The sequence below is a fragment of the Lycium ferocissimum genome, chromosome 5, assembly GCF_029784015.1.
Source record: "Lycium ferocissimum isolate CSIRO_LF1 chromosome 5, AGI_CSIRO_Lferr_CH_V1, whole genome shotgun sequence".
In the NCBI taxonomy this organism is placed as follows: Eukaryota; Viridiplantae; Streptophyta; class Magnoliopsida; order Solanales; family Solanaceae; genus Lycium; species Lycium ferocissimum.
The window spans coordinates 12,627,883-12,648,761 of NC_081346.1; the positions used below are offsets into that span (position 1 = coordinate 12,627,883).

The 20,879-nt window shown below is 33.4% G+C and overlaps 1 protein-coding gene across 1 annotated transcript; it reads right to left on the reverse strand.

The window, feature by feature from the left end:
* Window positions 1-2,764: 2,764 nt before the first annotated feature.
* LOC132056056 (uncharacterized) lies at window positions 2,765-13,735 on the reverse strand. Its single transcript, XM_059448105.1, has 20 exons — window positions 13,520-13,735; window positions 13,209-13,295; window positions 13,015-13,083; window positions 12,198-12,330; window positions 12,015-12,061; window positions 11,832-11,918; window positions 11,652-11,713; window positions 10,724-10,766; window positions 10,544-10,624; window positions 9,288-9,404; window positions 8,365-8,470; window positions 8,167-8,230; window positions 7,956-7,998; window positions 5,700-5,960; window positions 5,457-5,618; window positions 4,627-4,761; window positions 4,357-4,509; window positions 4,112-4,198; window positions 3,399-3,467; window positions 2,765-3,305 (listed from the first exon to the last, which is right to left on the reverse strand). Exons 1-20 carry the CDS (start codon window positions 13,649-13,651, stop codon window positions 3,198-3,200), a joined length of 2,046 nt encoding a protein of 681 aa, XP_059304088.1. The 5' UTR covers window positions 13,652-13,735; the 3' UTR covers window positions 2,765-3,197.
* Between the last annotated feature and the right edge of the window lie 7,144 nt (window positions 13,736-20,879).

Genomic DNA, 20,879 nt, shown 5'->3' on the forward strand with positions numbered 1-20,879 from the left:
AGTTTACAATTATGTACAATATATATTTTTATAGAATCGAATAAAAGAATTTTAATATACGTTCCTGGGTCCAAACTGTTGGTTAATTCGCATAAAGGTTGTAATATAGGTGAGACAAACAGAAATATTTTATTGACTAAAGTGGGGGGAAAGTGAGTAAAATACAAATATGTGATTATGGCATGCGTGACGCTTACTTGGTTGAAGTCATTAAATAATGAAACAATTCAAAATGAAAAATAAGTAAATACAAAGGTGAAGATGGGTCCATCTTTTGAGAGACTGAAAGTGCTTTCAGAGTGATAGTAGGTGAGTACAGACATAATCCGTGGTTAATATGCTGCGTTTTAGATAATGTTAATGTGGAGAATGTACCAAAATTCAAACAAGATTAAGGAGCTAGCTAATCACTTTCATTTAAATAATGTATCCAAATTCACTCCCTCTTTTATCTTCAAAATTTACGGTACATGAAGAGTAGAATCAACTTATGTCAAAAAGTCAAGGATAATTGCTTTTACTATTCACTCAATCAACTACATCCCAATCCAAAATTAATATTATATACTTGATCTTTTTTTCATCTCAATCCACTATATCCAGTCTAATACAAAAACTATTTTTTAAGGTAACTATGGGCTCTCTGAACTACAAGTATTTTGAATCTCAACCCCCACGTGAACACACAAATTGGAAACAAACTTAAAAAGCTCTTGACAAATATTTTATTGAATTTACCGCAAAAGTTACAACAAAATCTTAATTATAACTAGTTGGTATTATCTATATGGATATTTTCGATTCGTTTTGTTTTGTATTTAGCCAAGTCCATTTTAATTTCAATAGATTTGAAATCTCTTATGACAACTTCTCTGCATGATTTTAAATCTACTTATATCCCTTTATCACAATTATCATAGCAATACGAGCCGTTTCAATAATATTTTTGACTGAGAGAGAATATTCTTTTTCAAAGGAAGGATCGTCATATACATATTCATTTAAAGTTTACTTTTCTAGCTTTTTCAAATGCGAAGTTATTAATTAATGTTTTATAATCGATTTGTTCTAACAATTCCTTTTTAATTGATAATATAGCTAATCCATTCAATCCATCTTGAGACATCGTTGATCTTAGATAAAATTTTATCAATTTTAATTTTGAAAAACTTCTTTCGGCTGAAGCAACATTTATATATATAAAATACATGGGCATTTTACATAAATGGCAAACATTTAGGGTTTTAATTAATTAATGTTTTATATTTACGTTCGATTTGTTCCACATGTGTATTCAATTTTTTTTTTTTAATTGATCGGGAATACAACAATATTCGTAAATATAACAATCCGTATTCATAAATTGGCTTGTTGTATTCATGAATACAACTATTAAAAAAGCGAATACATATTCACCAATAATATAAAATACACCAAAAAATTAACAAATATGCCATATTTTTACGTATGTATATAACAAATACAAGCGAAAAAAGAAAGCATGTATACAACATAGATACACCAAAAAATTAACAAGTACGCCATATTTTCGGTATATATACAACAAATACAAGCGAAAATATTATATACACGGTAAATATACAACAAAAACGATGAAAATCTACATTTTTTCTAGATACGTAGGAAAAATTTTTGGTGACCGGAAAAATTCCGTAATACAACAACATTTTTTATCGTTTTGCTTCCGACAATGCTCGATCCGTTATAGATGCGAACTTTTTTTCATTTTTGCTTCTAACAATGCTTAGATCCATCGCTATTTGGTGCTTTTAAATTTGTAGATCGAGTTTTTTTCCCTTTGATCAGAAGAAAGGAAAAAAAGGATACGGGATAAGAACGGGAAAAGGGGCGGCTAACGGTGGTGAAAAGGTCACGGCATTTCACGGGACTTTTAGGTGGTGGCGGCGATGGGGGAGAAGAGGAGGGAAAGAGATAGGAGAGATGGGTTGGAAGTGAATAGTGGGATGAGTATTCTATTTTTGTGTGTGTATATTTATATATATAGTTACTAAATGGTATTAACACATAAATATTTGCTATGAGAAGTAATTAAATTAAACTATAGCTACTAAATGTCAATACCCACTATTATTTGTTATATCATGTAGTTATTCCAAAAATACATCTTAACGAAAAAGAAATTCCAAAAAGTTGGAAGCCCAAGCAATTGCTTCCTCTTATTCTTTTTACGCACATGGAGGTTCAGATCAAATACGCCTAACTTGACCTTTTATTTATTTTCTGTGTAACTTGCGATCTCTACTGAATTTGATCATTTCTAATCTTGTCTAATTTTCTAGCATTACTTTACGTACCTTAACATTCATATTTTTCCAACATCCATCTCTCTTATTCTTTTTAAATTTTGAATATTTTTCAAAATGGAGGCTATGGAAGAATGAAAGGACACGAAGGAGAGAAATTTTCCGGAATGAGGAGAAAAAACTAACTAGTAATATCTCCTACTATTCGTCAATGAGTTATAACCCATTGTCACTTTCATGTCACGATGTAAAACGTAGACACTAGACATACACAAAGATGATAGCCCTAACTTCAGACAAGTTTTTTAAGTCTTTTATAAAATCAAAGTTCATTATACCATATATTGCCTTTACCACAAAAACAGAAAAATAAAATTATGCAAAATCCTTTCAAAGCAAATTTTCAGGCAATTTCTAAGAGCCGCTGCCGATGGTGTGTAGTTGTTACCTACTTATCTAGCTAACTTGTACATATGCTCTTTGCCAATCTTTTCTCACTATTGACTATGTTTGATTCATGCAACAAACATACCCTTACATTGTCTTCACGTTTGTCGAAGATGCCACTCCATTTTTAACCTTTGTTGAATATCTATCCTTACAATTACATCTTATCATGTTCGTCTCCACTCAACTTGCTAGCCATATCAAAACTGCAAAAGGCAAATATATAAAACAATAACTACCACACAAGTCGAAGTTGGCCTATAGAAGTTTAAATTCTTGAGGCTGGAAAATCCGCTGGCTTGACTTATACATATTGGCTCTCGCATCTTTAGGCAAACGGAACAAGAATACACTTCCTGCAACCCTGTTTTGGTGAAAGAATCTACATTGGCATTTCAATGATCTCCTTTTGGGGCCTTTACCAGATGAGGAGATAAGTCGAATTTTAGGTCACGAGGACCAAGGCTACTTGGATGCTACATTTTTGTTTTTCTTGTTTCCTCTCTTTTTTGCACTACTCTTTTCAGGTCCCTCTGCCTCTTCCGCCTTCTGCTCCGCCTCTAGAATGGCCAGCTGCATTTTGTCCCCATAGGAGGTCACGTCAAACATTGATCACTTATGATATTTCAGCATATAACAGAATATATGTATAATTTTCAAGCGTACCTCATCAAGGATAGGTTTAAGCTCCTTGTACCGACATTCAGCAAGATCAAAACCATCCTTACGCAGCTCCTACAGTGACAAGAGAACGACACTAGAGCTCACACAATATACATATCAATTTACAGAGGTTGAAATATAAATTGCATAAAAAAATTCATGGATATAAACATAAAGAGAACATAAGTAATCTGGAAAGTCTTTCAATTCAACATTCTCAAGGCCAGCCACCATATTGCCTTTTCATTCTTGGCGGCATATTTGGTCCCTCACATGTATAATCTCCTCACAGGTGACCCCTCCAGGGCTCTAAATTCTTGTGCAGTGATCAACCTCTCTCTATCAATCTCCGTGTTATCACCATCACAATCTCCAACAACTCAACTCATATAGGGTTTCTACTACCTGCATCATTCCACTCGATCATATATAACAATAAAGCAATGCTGCCTATCTGATCCTTCCTTCTCCATTTCAGGGATGGTACATAGGTAACTTGACTATGTTGAATTTCCTCCCACTGTAATATCATTTCAAATGAAGCTCCATGCAATTAAAAATGAACGTAAACACCTCATATAAAGTTATTTGTCTGTACATTAATTTGGATAACTGCTTTTCCATTCAACTCCTTTAGAGTAGTACTACTATGACGAAAAAGGGGATCAAATGCATTGTGCATTTTCCACCAAATAATTAAGATAAGTAAAACTGACCTTTCCCGTATGTTGTGTGTGTTCATATGCTGCCATTTGCCAGTACATATTTGTTCTTTTGTAGAATTCCCTCAGAGACTCCCCTGGCTTCACAAATGAAAAAAAGGGGCAATAAATTTGGAGTAGAGAAAAATGTCCGAGCTAAATGTAGTGTACAAATCAATAACTAGTCACTCAAATTAAGCTTATCTAAAAATGACGACATTTGTTGCTCAACCAGAAGCAGATTTAGAAGAATACAGTACCACTGGTGTTCTTTGAGCATCAGAAAGACCAAGACTAGCTCTGATTTGCTCAATTCTGGCTCGTTTCTCCTTCCTTCTCAGTGTTTTCCCTTCACCTCTAATTATGGCAACGGCATCTCCAGTTTCAAGTGATGTTGATGCACAATTCCTAGCCTTTAAATAAATGAATATTACAACACAGTTAGTCTTCCAAACAATAATTTGGGAAAATGACATAGGATATTTGATGAAAAGCAAGTCTGCTCAATGCATTCAGTTAAGGAAAGAGACCTCAACATCATTTTCTTCATCAGTGTCCTCGTCGCTACCATCACCACTGTCACAATCTTCGTCTTCACTGTCATCTTCATCTTCATCCTCATCGTCTTCATTATCTGACACTTCAACCCACTCAGACTCAGATGCCTAGCGGAAAATCTAAAGATAAGTCCAGGGCACACGGAAAAAGCAAACACAAGTCTGTAATATGATAGCACTTACACTATCTTTACAAGTTCAAGTGATGATTTTACTTCCAATTAAAGAAATTCAGAAAAGATCACATCAAATGGTCAGCAATAGAATTAGCTGCACAAGGACTTTTGGCATCAACCAAATAGTTCATTGAAATATTATCTGCACACAAGTACTTGTCCATTAACGGGATAAGGTGCAAAATAATGTTTGTGGGGTCAAGCAGAACCTGTTAATGAAGCACACTCCTCTTGTTGGAAAAAAAAAAAAAAGGTTTACTTGCTCAGTAAGCTAATGTCTTTTTGAAGTGTGTCTCACTGGACAGGCAAAGACGAAAACTAAAATTTCAAAAGGCAAAACAAGTCAAAATATACAAGGATGCTGCATCATGACACGTGAAGATGATCAGCTGCTTGAACTTGTTATGAAGACAGAATAAGTATACAAGAGACGCTCTGTCCTTTTGGAAATGATAATTAGAAAAAGAAAAAAAAATCAACTAGGAAAATTTGCTTCCTGAGGAACCAAATAATTGTGGGTTTGGCAGTGAAAACTAGGACAGGGGAGATGTTGGCAAGATAGACTCATGAATTAGATAAGCTAAACAGAAAGAGACAGTAAACAACAACAGAAAAATATTCACTAACCGGGATAATGCATTTCCATTCATCAAGTTTACTGAGATTAAGCATATATAAGTCATCAAGGGTAATCTCTTGATCTCTAATTTCCATCATGCCACCGTAGATATATAAGGTATCTTTTGCCACAGCCATGCATGAATTGATACGCCCACTGGGCTTTACTACCTGAAAGATGAACAAGCATCTTAGGGAGACAAGCAAATGAAAATACGTTATTGAGATATTATGTTATTCAGCACAACTGACATCTGCTGAAGCTGAATTTTGCACGACTGAAGATTTAGAGCTAGAAACAACTGGCTTTTCCTCAGATCTAGAAGCTACATTGCCATCATCAATAGTCACATTCTTTTTCATGTTCAAAGACATTTTATTGATATTGCCTTTTGTGCTGCCATCATCTTCATAATCGAGGTCCTCATCTTCATCGTTTGCATCAACTTCCATTGCACTTGTCTTAATATCAACATCCATGCTGTCAGCTTGCTCATCTAAAACTTGCTTTTGCTGCGAGCAGATCCAACAAAACAGATTTTATCAATGAAATTCCATTTCTAGAGATACAATAACATATATGCTTAAGAATACACAGAGAGAAAGAGAGACACATTTTGTTTCAGAAAGGCAAGAGATGAGAACGCCTCTAAAAATGAGAATTTTCATGTCATTTTTTAGATGGCAGCTCGAGACCTGCTTGAGCTCAACAGAAACTCAAATTCAGGAGCTCGAGCTTAGCTGGAACCTCATCCCATAGGACTCAGGTTTGCTCGGCATGCTCGAAAGTGTCGAGCACAATCCGAATCATGGTGTCAGCTTCTGTCAGAATGAAAACTACAGAGGCCAAAACAATGTCAACAAACTAAAAAGGGAGTGCCAATACTTAGGGTGTAGAATCTGAGAAGAAGAAATTAAGACAAAATGAAAACCAAAAACATACAACATACCCAAATGGCCAACCCCAATGGAACAGAACAGCTAGAACACATAAATCATTATAGAAAAATCACAACATTGCTCCTTCTGATTCCTAACCAAAAACAACTGTTCCTATAGTTAGAACTTGAAAAATCACCATCAAATACTGAATCACTCTTAAAAAAAAATAAAAAAAATAAAAATAAAAATTGACCTTGCAAAATATTATTCTGTATCTTCAAATAAAAGATATTCGACCCAGCACTTGCAAACATATAGCTTGGCATTAGTGCTTTGCATGGAAAAACTGAGAAGTGGCTTTGAAAAATTGAAACGGCTGCTGCCGCATAGAGTTGTAAAAGGAAGAGATCTCAATGACAGTGACTGAGATGAAAAAGGATGAACGCTTGGACGGCAGAGACAGCCAGAGACTCACCTCAAGGAAAGAGGCATGAGTTTACAGGTTGAGAGAAGAAAAAGGTGAAAGTAGAGGTGGATATTTGTATTTATGCTTAGGGTTTCGAAGTACTTAAGTTTGAATTAGGGAAAGAATTTTGGCCAGGCTCGGTTAGGCTAGCAAGCTAGATAAGTCGGGCATCAACAAGTTCAGGCTCAGGCACATTGCTAGTGGCTCTGTCAAACTTGAAAGTGTAGAGTCAGGCACAAGTGGCTCGCAAGCTAGCCCAGCTCAGCTACACCCCAGTTCTCACAAAGGTCCACTCTAAGCAGGTAGAGCACGTTCGACATGGGACGATATTACACAAGAGATTGGCAGGTTGAGCAACAGCAGCAAGGTGGACCTCATAGAACTAAAGTAAGTTGGTCTGTTCCAAAGCCCAACTTACCCAAGTATGTATGGGCAGCTTGCTTTACTTAGTTTGAATCTAGGTTGGACACAAAATAAAATGAGGAATTACGTAATATGATTTTTCTAAAATTAGTCATGCAATATGACATGATCTAGTGCTTTTTAAGAGACTTGTTCAAGCTGCACTTAAACCCTAAATCTAGGTGCAGCATGGGCTGGACACTTCCATGGCTTCAGTGCAAGCACTAAGACGCCAAGGCATGCGCCTCAATTATCCATAGATTTTATCTTGAAGAGGACGTCAATGAAATTGTGATTAAGCATCTAGTTACTAAAATGTTCACGTACAACAGCCCAAGACAAACTTATGTCCCATACAAGAACAGGGCTGGTTATGCGCCACCTGTCAGGCATATACCTTTGGACCTCGGGCTTCTTTTTGGTCTCAGTATTCTTCATCTAGACCAGTTCCACAGTACAAGGAACTACTTTGTTTTCTACATTGTTTTATGAGATAGAGGAGCTTCACAACCCTCTTTGCCGATGCAAGAATCCAGAAGTTCCTAAGATAGGCTCTGTCTAACTGTTGTTCACAAAACTATTGGACCCAAAGAACAAAAGGAAATGAAATTTGTGGCAGGATATTAATTTTATAACAAATTGTAGTGACGAAAAGGTTGCTAACCACATGTATAACAAAGCTTCAAAAGGGTGTGCATGAGAGAGTAGTTTAAGCAGGTAGCGCTGAAGACGATTTTGAAAGCTAATAATGCTAGTACCTTATGTTTTGTAGATTTCTCCTTCCGCAGCTCCAATGGATACCTGTATGTAGAATAAAATATTAACCTCCAAAAGAAAATAGCATCACACACTGTCCAAGGCGGAAATGATACCGAAAGAATGTGAATGTGAAAGATAGGCATGTGCAACCAAAATAAGAAAAAAGCATTCATCTCAAGAAAAATACGAAGTAGTGGAATAGGCATTTACCAGCGATGATTGTCTAATTGGAAGCCATAAAGTTCATTCAGAAACAAGCTCATCATGACATCACCTGGATAGAACATACTGTCAGATGTTTGTTTGCATTTCTTTATTCTAAAAGTTGTCCTTTTAAAAGTTAAAAGAGCAAATAATGTGAAAAGAAGTACAAAGGCTGCAAGATATGCTTATACAAAGAAAATCAACCTTCCATTTCCATATCCACGACACCTCCAAATAGTATAGCCCGCTTTTTATGGATGCACATAGAGAAACCAGCACGAGGCCCAGGAGGCATGCCACTTTTTTTTACCTTACATGCAGCAAGACAAATTTAATAAAAGGCAATGTTCTGAACATCGAAAAATCACTAGCACAATATAATAAGAGAACTCTTTCAACTTGTCAGTAAAATAAATAAAGCAACATAACAAACATAAACTAAACTCCAAATTTTCAGAGATGATCTTTCTGATTATGCTTCTACACCTATGCTCTAGTTTGTAAAAGAAGCAACGCGTTATCTCACTCCCATCCATATTTAGATGGAGAATAAATGCAAAAGCCATTTCGTAGTGTTCCTCATGTACAGCAACAATGCTCGTCTTTTTCTTTTTTAGTGGGGGGAATGTTTTGCAGGAGAATTCTGGTAAAAAAGATGTACTTCAAAGAATGCAATTAGTATCTTGCTCAGAAAATAATTAAAGAAATTATTGGTATCTTTATCAGAAAATAAACGTATTTAACTTCTCGTGACAAAGGCAGCAAACTTTGAAGTCTGGACATCTGCAATCATTGCTGTCATTTGGCTAGGAAGTACATTTTGAAGCAATACATGTCAATCTAAGCTCGATACTGTAATGATCTTATATGTACTTAAATTCCATTTTCTGCCAATGTTTGGAACTGAAGTGTGATTTTGGTATTTAGTTTCCATATACTAGTCTAGAGGGCTGAGGGCATCTTTAGCATATTTACGTTTATTATTGTCAAATATAATTATGCAGTCAAATGGTTCAGACCCAGCTACACTAACTAATTTGAAGGGGAAGAGAAAGGGGGTACATTACTTCTTTTTTTCCACCATAAGAGATACAAGGGAGAGAAGGAAAGAACAGTAAGATATAAACCTTGTTCCATTCCCACGTCTTAGGATCAAGGGACCACATGTCTGAGTGAACAATTCCCTTCTCTGAGCCACTTTTATCTGATGAAACTTCTTTGGAATAGCCACCATATAGATATATCTGAAATTTGTAAAAGATGGACTTAGGAACCAATTAATGTGATTACCACCAAAGAAGCATATAATATGAGAGACTAACTGAAGTACTGAAAAGCTTTCTATAGAACGCTAAAGGAAACAAATCATATAATGCAAAAGATAAGTCATGCAACTAAAAGAACAATACTGCAAAACTGAAGAAACATCAATTAATGAATTAAGGAAAATAGAGAAGTTAATGGTTATTCCTAAGAAGAAGTTCAGAGATACATGAGATTCACCAGGTTATTAGCTATTCTGGGCCAAGGGTGTAAACAGCTCCACCTCAGTGGTATAGGAAAAGAAATAAAGGAACTAATTTGCTGAACAGGGAGGATGGCAAACTGAAAGAATGGAAACTGCGACTTAATTTCCCACCTGAAGCACTCTCCTTGTCTAATAGAAGGAACCAAGAAGGAATACAAGAGATATATCTCTTAACAAAGTTGAAATGTATAAAGATATTTTGATCAAATTAACAAAATGTTGACAATAACAGAACACCCTTATTTTTATTCATTTTGTAGCTTTTGTGCAACAACCAAGAGCAAATAATTCTGCCAACCTTCCTTTTATCCTTACTTCTTCTTCAAACAACATAAAGAAAGGTCAAGAAATACTAATTCAACGTATAATTACTCACTCTTGAAGGTCTTATCTGATTCAATCCCGTGAGTTATGGCAAGTAGACCAAAAATATCCTTACGCTTCCTTTTTATTTATTTTCTACAGTTTGGGCTGTACAGAAGTACAGGTTGACCGCTAACAAGGAAGAGAACACTACAAACAACAAGAAATTTAGGACTTAAAAGAATAGAGTTTACAGATACCAAATGGTATGTTCTACAGTGGTGCCTACAACCTTGAATAGTACTAAGCACTAAGCAGTACATGTTCAGAGCCAATATCTAAGTCTTATAGCAGGGGAAGGGGGAAGCAGTGGAAGTCTGGAAGGTAGGAGCTCAACAAAATACAGCAGAATTAAACAGTATTAAACCCCACTAGCTAGTAATCCCAGTAGCAGCATATTATACATCCATCCCAGACACCTCAAATAGTCAAACAAAGATGATAGGTAGGACAATTTCTGGTGGAGCGAGAATTATTCCAGCTGATCATTACCTCATCTTGATAAACAAAAAACTGGAAGCCACTTCGAGCACTCGGCCACATGCATCCAGGTGTAGGTTTTATCTCTTGCCACTGCAGCGCGAATATTAAAGCGATATCAATAAGAACTTGTTAAACAAATAAACCAGAAAAAAATGCAGAAATGTCGGGTTCATTAAATCATGTACTCACCTTATACTGATCAAGATCAAATACATGCAGATCATTGTAATACCTACAACAAGTAGGGGTTTTGAAAATTTTAGAAATCAGGCCAAAAGATCACTTTATGTCCAGACAATCAGGTTAGAGCCTCATTGAGATGCATTTAATATAATATTAGCAGGCATCTATTCACCTTATCTTGAGCCGAGAGCCTATCGGAAACAGCCTCCCTACCTTCACAAGGTAGGGTTAAGGTCTGCGTACACTCTACCCTCCCCAAACCCCACCTAGTGGGATTATACTGGGTATGTTGTTGTTGTTGTATTAGCAGGCATCTATGCAACCAAGCTACTTGTGCAAACAGAGACTAAATAAGTGATAAATGAATCACTGGATAATATTCCATGATGTTTTTTATAAGAAAATATCCTGTTATAGTTGGGGATAAAAAAGGGCAAAAGGGCAGCCCGGTGCACTAAGCTCCCGCTATCATGTTATAGTTGGGGATACAATACATGAATCCGCAGGACACATGTCAAACCTTATCTGAAATTTTCAGCAAGTCATTCTGCCCTACAAACAATAGGTTATGCAGTTACTAATTTACGGGTTTTTGCCTCCATTCTCCACAAGGCTTGGCTCTGGATGCCATCGTACCTTGAGTGCATGGAGGTACGCTGGCTGCAGAAGAATTTAGCAGTAGCAGGCAAGCATGTTGATATGAATATATAACTCTAATTGTATGTAGAAAGAATCATCTCGCAAAATATGTACGACTAAACTTCACAACTCCAAAAGCTAATTGAAGCATGAGGAGGGATGCAAGTTATTTACAAAGCCACAAGGAGCACTGACAATAATCACTAATTAAAAAACATATTGGTTTATAGATCATTGAAAGCTTCTCATATCAATTTCAGTCTAGCAACTCTTCAACAAAGGCAAAAATAACCACCTGACTTCCCTAAGAGTGTCATAGAAGCCTCCAAAAACTATAATCTTGTGCTTGTACAAGATCTGCAATAAGCCGAGTTCGAATCGTAAGCACCTTTATAAGGCCTAAAAAGTTCCAAAGGAGACCCAAAAAAAAACACTGCTTATCAAGAATTAAGTTAATAGAGAAAGCTGAATGTACCATGCGATGACCTGAACGTGGACTAGGACAGCCTTTATAATTTAGTTGCTCCCATTGGTTTGTTTTCAAGTCCAACACCCAAAAGTCCTGCAACACAAATTAGAAGAGGATACATAATACATTGTAAATCTTGGGCTAAAAGGCAGAAGCGTGACATTCCAAGGGATAAATAATGGATTCTACCTTGTAGTGATGGAATCGCTCTTGGTTAGGAGATGTAAATTCACCACCTGATAATGTAACAGCAATTACCACAAAAACCACCATTGAAGAGGAATAAGCTATGAACTCAAGTGTATATATCAAGATGAACAACGTTGTGTATGCTAAAAAGAATACTCATTATACAGACATCAGATCTTTTACCAAAAATATAAAGATAATTCTTCCAAGCAACTGCTTGGTGTGCACTGCGAGGAGGCGGACTGTTAGGGCTTGAAATCAACTTCCACTCTTGCTTTTCCACATCATACCGGTAAAGATCGCCATATACAAACGTCTGCATTTAGCCAGTTCCATAAATTCCAATTCATCAGTTAAACATATAACACATCACTAGTCCGTCAAAAAAAAAAAAAAAATCAAGGAAAAAAAGGAACTTAATGCTAACCATTAATAAAGTACGCCCTTTTTCCTAAACAAGTTGTCCGTTTTGTCTTCACAAGAGTCAAACAAAATGATATTTGAAAAATATGTTTTCTTTTTTCGCTTTTAATATGGACAACGGCGACCTACAGTACTTCTCATTTGATTATGTAAACGACTAAACTTTGTTTCCTTAACGAATTACTATACTTCGATACAGCTCGAAAATCAGTTAAACTGCGCCTTGAGATGCAAATGTACAACAAAACTGACACAGAGAGAGTATTATTTTCAATATTATCGATAACTCAAAGCTAGCTGGAGAGCAAAAAGTTCCTTAGACTCGCAGCATTAAGTAGAGAAACGCACACGAAGTGCGAAGCTGGAATATGTATTCCAAAGGAAAATCTTGAGCAAAACTATCAATTTATATTTACATATCATAGAATTCTCTGACATTACTAATTTCCACGTTTATGTTCTTGCCATTTCTACGCTACGTGCTTGCATTTTCTTTCAGAAAAAATTATTTAACTAGACACAAAATTACCAACACCAAAAAATTATTTAACTAGACACAAAATTACCAACACCTTACCTTGCTGCCATTGTAAAATTCACCACCATAGAGAACTAATTCAGTCTCCTTCAATGGATTAATGTTCAACTGCAAGCAAAAATTAAACAAGAAACACAGTTGTAGATAAAGTTTACTAATACATTAATATAAATGCTTTTATTGAACTCTGTCACACGAATAAATAAAATCGAAGTGTCAATAGTTTCACTTACCGAACAGTTGGATCGGGGAGAAGGTGCAGGGACGTTATCTTCAATGTGAATTTCCTTCTTCTTAGCTTCCTCTTTTTGTATGCTCAGCTGTCAATGTGTAATACAATTTTCAAATACTAGTTAGTTTCTAATTTTACGTCTTTTGCACCAGCCATAAAAGTGTGTGGCCTAGTGGTTCAGTTTCAAAATCCCAATTGAGGCAAAAACAGTAGGTGATTTCTTTTTATCTGTCCAAATATTACGGAGCAAGCTGGCCCGAACAGCACGGGTAATAAAAAAAAAACATTTGTTGAGGGTAAGAAGTGGAGTACCAGTATAGCATCGATATCATCTTCAGGGGAGAGTTTCTTGGATTCTCTACGGGCTCGTTTTTCTTCAGCTTTAGCTGTTTTCTTCTCTGTTTTCTCTTTACCTTTACCTGGTTTCTTCGTTTTCTTTCCCATTTTTCACTATGTCCTGCTGCTGCTCAGTTCCGGCGGCTCACTCTTCGCAGTTCGCACTATAGTCAAAATTGAGCGTTTTATAGCCTGACCAGTTTTAAGAAGAAAAAAGTAAGGTTAATTATTTAAAGGTTGATTATTTAAATGTAAAGTGATTATTAGGCGTGTGTTTATCGATAGTAAACATAAAAAAGGGGAAAACTTAATTTTTTTCTTAAAAATGCGCATTTTCTTAAAATTTGAAAATAAAAAAAAAAAAAATGGGTTTTCCACATTTTTTAAGAAAATAATTAATTTTTTCAAAATTTTATGAGTTTTTTCACATTTTGACAAAGAAAACACTTTTTTCTAAGAAAATGAAATCATGAAAATCAAGATTTTTTTAAAAATTTTAAAAAAAAATAATCAAGTTTTCCATATTTTTAACAAATCCATTTTTCCATATTTAAAAAAAAAAATCATTTTTCAGTTTTGTTTTGTTTTGTTTTGTTTTTTTTAAAACGGGTTTTTTAAAAAAAGACAAATTTTCAAAAAAAATTTAAAAAAAAGTGTTTTAAAAATCATTTTTTAAAAGAAAATTTAGTTTTTTAATCCATGTTTTCAGTTTTTTTTTTTTTAAATGGGTTTACAAAAAAAAAAAAAAAATTTAAAAAAAAAGTTTTAAAACTCTTTTTTTCTTTTGCTTTTTTATTTTTATTTTTTAAAAATTGACACGTAAGTTCGAAAAAATTAAAAAAAAAAGGGATACCATTATTCGAACTATACCGTATTTATACGACAAAACCTTTCCTGGGCCCTATTACCCCCTAAACTTATTTAAAAATAAACTCCACAAAATGCCGATGTAAAGAGAATAAAGTGAAACATAAAAAAAAAACTCATTTTCAAAAATTTGAAAACAAATTTAGTCTTCCACATTTAGTTTTAAAAAACGGGTTTTCCACATGTTAAGAAAATAATTAATTTTTTCAAAATTTTATGCTTTTTTTCACATTTTGAGTGATTTTATTTGAAAAATGTGTCCTAAGAAAATGAAATCATGAAAATCAAGATTTTTTAAGACATTTTAAAAAAATAATCAAGTTTTCCATATTTTTAACAAATCCATTTTTCCATATTTAAAAAAAAATCATTTTTCGCTTTTTTCTTTTTCAAAAACGGGTTTTTAAACAAAAAAAAAATATTTTTTTTTTAAAAGGGTTTTAAAAATCATTTTTTTAAAAGAAAATTCTGTTTTTTAATCCATGTTTTTAGTTTTTTATTTTTATTTTTAAATGGGTTTAAAAAAATCAAATTTTCAAATTAAAAAAAAAAGACGGGTTTTAAAACTCATTTTTTTTAATGAAAATTCAGTTTTTTTATTTTTATTTTAAAAAAAATTGACACGTAAGCTAAAAAAATTTTAAAAAAAGAAGAAAACAAATAAATACACATGTGGCAAGGAGAGTGTATGTCACTCTCCCATACGAGAGTGGGCCTCGTTTAGGGGGATAATTATTCGTTTTAAATAAGTTTATGGGGTAATAGGACTCCATCCACCTTTCGGTGGGGGTAACGGTGTCTGCCTTATCCCAAAAAAAAAAAAAAAAAACAATAAATACAAAAACATGTCACTCTCGTATGAGAGTGGGCATCGGCGTTCAGTGGGGGTAATTATTCCGTTTTAAATAAAGGGGGTAATAGGACCCTACAAAGGGAAGGTGTGTCGCAGCAACTGCGGCCAACGTTCAGGAGGGTAATAGTGTTTTATCCCTTATTTAAATGTAAAGTGATTACTAGGCCCCGTTTATCCATACATACCAAAAAAAAAAAAATCGCTCTTTTTTGAAATTTTGGAGTTAGAGTTGGAGTTGTGTTTGGCCATAGTTTTTGAAATTGTAATTTTTTATGAAATGTAATCGTAAAAAGGTAAAAAAAAGTGAATTTTTAAAAAATAAAATAAAATTTTTTGAGTTTTTGATATTTCGGAATACAACTTCAAATTGTATTCGAAATTCTCATAGCGAAATGCTCATTCCGGAAAAAAGTGAAAAAAAATTCCTGAATAAAGTGAATAATTCTTATGGTCAAACGAAGGCTTAATAAATGGTTTGTTGTTATGTGTTTGTGATTGTTCCAGAAGAAATGAAACAAAAGAAAATCGATTAAAAAAAAAAAATGAACATCATGTTTTTTTAAAGTAATAAAATTCCGTCGAATTGGAATTCAAAGGGATCAAAAGGAAAAATCGAATCATAGAACTATAATGAAATATACGATCAACCAATATTTATCGAATTTAACTTATGAGTGATAAAAATGGAGGAATGACTATAAATGAATTTACTTAGGCATTTCATCCTTAAATATTTTAATTTCACCGTTTAGGTATAATTATTTCATATTCAATCAAATAATGTGTATAGTCCCTTGTATTCAATACGAGTATTATTTAGTAGTGTCAACTAGGGGTATACATGGATCGGGTTGGTTCGGATTTTTTAAACACCAAACCAAACCAATCGCGTCGGGTTTTTAAATTTATACACTAAACCAAACCAATAAAATTCGGGTTTTTCAACCTTGGGTTTTCTTGAGTTATTCGATTTTCTCGGATTTTTCGGATTTTTTTTTTTTCGGAATAGTCTTATACAATACATATAACTTTTACTTCAAAATCGTCCTAAAATACAACTATATAATTAAGGTGTTTTTAAGAAAATAACACAAAATGTGAGAAGAGTGATGACATTATTAAAATATTCAATAAAAAATAATAAAATCGTTAAAATAAATATTGCTAATTAACAAGCCATAAAGAAAATGACCATAATCTAAAAATACTAAGTCATGCTAAAATAACGCAAAAACAAAGCTTAATAAGTATTAATTAAATGACAAAGAAAAAAAAACTTAAGTTATGTATTTTCACTCTCTAAACTAATTATACAAAACTAAAGAATAGATATCCAACATTATTGTCATTCCTAGTGGTAAATTAAATTTCTTTTGTTAGCGTTAGTGTTGAGCTGGTTTTAGTTTGAACTTTATTTGAGTTACAAATATCCATAGGATATGAAACTTATCGACATTCAAAATTCTTTCACTTGAATAATATGATAATAGGTAAAAAAATAAAATAAATATTTCATAAATTCCAATACAAATAAATATTTTTATGTATAAATATTTTAAAAAATTGAATACATATAATATCCTTGTTTGATTAAAACCAAACCAAACCAATTATGATCGGTTTTTTTTTCAACACCAAACCAAGTAGTGTCGGTTTATCGATTTGGTGCGGTTTGTCGGTTTACTTTGTACACCCATTGTCAACCAATAGTTAGGTACGAAACTATTATTTTTACTTATGCGGCCAACCAAATGCTGTATTATTTCATCTGACAGTTTATGTTGAGAATAGTTGTTCCAATACCATAATCAAACAATTTTTAAGTTATTTTTACGAGCAACATGAGTTGCTTCTATGAAAAAACGTAAAGTGATTTCTCTTTAAAACAAGAGCATAAAATTTAAAAACTCTTAGTGATAAAATATCTTTCAAATTTTTAAATTTACCAAATTATCATTACTTGTATATAAGTGAGGATGGCAAGGATTTGTCGTCCTCACAGGGGTTGTACAGGAATTTCAATTCCTTACACGTGGCTGCTATAATTTAGTAGGCGTTTGGCCATAGAAATTAAAAAAAAAAAATCAATTTTTTTTGGAATTTTGGAATTAGAGTTGGAGTTGTGTTTGGCCATAGTTTTTTAAATTGTAGTTTTTCGTTGAAAGTAGTTGTTTTGGTTATGAAAAAAGTGAAAATTTTGAAAAACAAGTTTTTCTTATTTTTTGAATTCCGGAATACAACCTCAAGTTGTATCCGGAATTCTTATCCCCAAATGCTGATTCTGGAACAAGTGAAAAAAATTTCCAAAAAAAAAGTGAATAATTCTTATGGCAAAACGGGCCCTTAATTTCCTTGCATTTGCTAATCTCTTGTTTGCGGTGGGCCCACGTCCAAGTCCACTTGCCATTTATGACCCTTGCTTACCATTTTATTACTTCAGTTGTTTTATATATTTACTTATAATAAGGGGTAATCTAAAGATTTTGTAATCACTTAGTTAGATTCTAACTAATGGTTAGGCTTTCCTTTTGACTTTCTTAACCTATTCTCATTTTTCACTCTATTTTCTTGTCTATTTCAATGTGGGTCCCTAAAATTGGTATATATTAATATTTATAATATTTTTTGTGAATCTTTTTATATGGAACTTTTAGCTTTTATATTTAGTCCAAATAAATATTTTTTATATATAATTAAGAAGATATTAATAGTTTTATATATCAAATTTATCATTATTTAAAATAAGTGAATTTTTAGACAACCAAAAAATCATATTAAATGGGCACTCCTTAATTAAGGTGATTTAGTAAAAATGCTTCTAACTTTCTAAGGATAAGTGTTTTCTTAAGGGGTGCACCCAAGCTAATATAGATCGAGTCGACCATTAGATTACCCTTTATACACACTCTATGGCATTTTGGGTAAAATATTTACCCGAAATGGCCATAGTTTTTTTTTTTTTTTTTTTTTTTTACATTTTGTAGCCTTCATCTCATTTTTTTTTTTAATAATTACCCGAGATAGCCAACCCCCTCCCCCCTCCCCCTACCCCATATCAAACTCTAAGATGCTATTTTTCCTTCCAAATCTCTTTCTAATGTTGGTGTTTTTTTAAGGGTAAAGTGTGTATAAAACACATACATTATGTTACACTTTTAACACTATATAAACACTATATAAACACTGCATAACACTATAGAAGTGTGTATAAACAACTTTGATACGTTATTATATATTTTTAAACAAGGTTTATACATTGTCTACAGTAGGTATATAAAGTTGTATATTGTTGTATAAAGTTATACATTGTTGTATAATGTCGTATATACAAGTCGCGCCATAATTTGTTGGGTCATAGGTTTGTAATTTAAAAATATGGCTACGCAAATGTAATTTTGTGTGCTAAATTGTACATTACTGAAATTCTCCCTTCATATTATTTGTCATTGTACATTTTGGCAAATTTTAAGCAACTTTGGAAAGTGCATGCACTTGTTTGAAAATAAAAAGGAAGTCTAGATATACTCTAAGAAAAATATGGTTTTCTAACTTACAAAAACTTCTATATGATTCAATATATTAGAAACATTGAGAAAGTGTCGAACTACTTTTACAACTAATATAATGTTACAAAAACAAAATAAAAAGCAAGAGTAGCAAAATAAAACACAAAAAAAAGTTGTAAATATAAATTTTAATGTAGTTTGGACCCGGGCTCAGCACTGGCCAAACGACACTAGTCAATATATAAACCAAACAAAATCTATGCATTATCAATAATGCGTATAAAAAGTTTATTATTAGTACTTTCAATTATTTATAGACTCAGGCAGAATTAATTATAACAGAAATCTCCACATGCCCCTTTTCTTAATTTGATTTTTTGGTTGGTCCAGTATTTGACAATACAAATTGCTTTGTTATTAGGTAAAAGGGTCAAAAATGTTCCTCAGCTTTCATTTAATAGTCAAATTTGTCCTTCGTTATAAGTTGGGCTATTTATACCCCTATCTCAATTGGATGCAATCCACCAAATCAACTTGAATTCCTCAATTTCATTTAAAATAACTTGAATTCCCTTTTTTAACCCGACTCGAACCGTAGAATTAAAATGACCACAAAATATACCCGATCAACCCCCCCCCCCCAACCCCACCCCAAAACAAGGATTCTGGTAACTAATTGATGAAATGCAAAATTTCTATATTTCTAGCTTTCTTTGCGCTCTATTTATTTTTTTCATATCAATTTTTCAGGTTGAGGGACTGCGTCAAATGATATTTACTTATTTGATCAATTCGACACGAAAATTAAGTTGATATTAGGAAATTCGGCAGGTCGAGTCGTGGTGTTTTATGTATGTAGAAACTAAATTCTTGTCCTATTATTGCATTATAAGTTCTATAAAATTTTAATTTTCTTCTTATGGGTGTGTGATTTTTTGTTAACTAATTGTCATTACATGCAAGTGTGACGCTCATGCAACGCATAGGATGCACATACCACACACACAGCGTACACAAAAAATTATTTTTTTAATATACTTTCAAAACTTTCACACTTAAATAATAACGTAGTTTGATGTACAAACATATATGACCGACTATGACTAATTTTCTTGGCCACTTTATTTATTTATTTCATATTACATTGGCTTCTATAGTTTCTACATAAGATTTTGGTAAGGATTTCCACATACTATGGCCTCCTAATCATGTAAATACTTCATGGACGTATAATAAACTTGATATCTGACTAGGACTGTGATAGCTAATTGATGAAATGCAAAATTTCCATATTTCTGGTTCTCATTGCACCACCAAAGTAATGTTTGATAAGTACTTCATTTATTTATTTTATCAACTATTTCAAGTTCAGGAACTGCTTCAAATGATATTTACTTATTTGGTCAATTCGACATAAAAATTAAATTGATATCAGAAAATTCGGCAGCCACTGTTGTGACATTTAATGTATGTGGAAACTAAGTTTTTGTTCTATTAATATAATATAAGTTCTATAAAATTTTAACTTTCTTCTATCAACCATGTGTGTGTGTCTGTGATTTTTTTTATATGAACTGTCACTAGATGCACATGTGACGCAGGTACGCATATGATGCACATATAGCACATACAAAAGTTTTTTTTTTTTTTTAGAGAAAATACATCGAACCCCCTTGTATACGGTAAAAATCAGATTTATGCTAGATCGGTGAGACCGGGAATCGAGGGAAGAAAGAAACAAGCACGAGCATGAAGACTTTCTTTCAGACCGGAGGTATTGCACTAGAAGTGGTTGACCAGAAGAAAGCGGAGGAAATCGTTTGGTGTGTGACCGTTATTCGGTTTATCCATGGCCGAATTGATCGTGGCCGTTAGTCCGGTGATCGGGCTACAAAACATTTTCACATTGTACATCGCTTCAATCATACGGTGTCGACCGTAAGACTCAACTTTATCCTTTTCTTTTTTATTCTAAAGGGGCTTTACGAGGCATAGAAAACTATAAATATGCCCCTACTTTTAAGGATTAGCTTTTTCAAGATCAAGAACATTGTAATATAAATCATATATGAAGCTCTCTCTCCTTTCGTCGGATCGTTGGCATTTTATG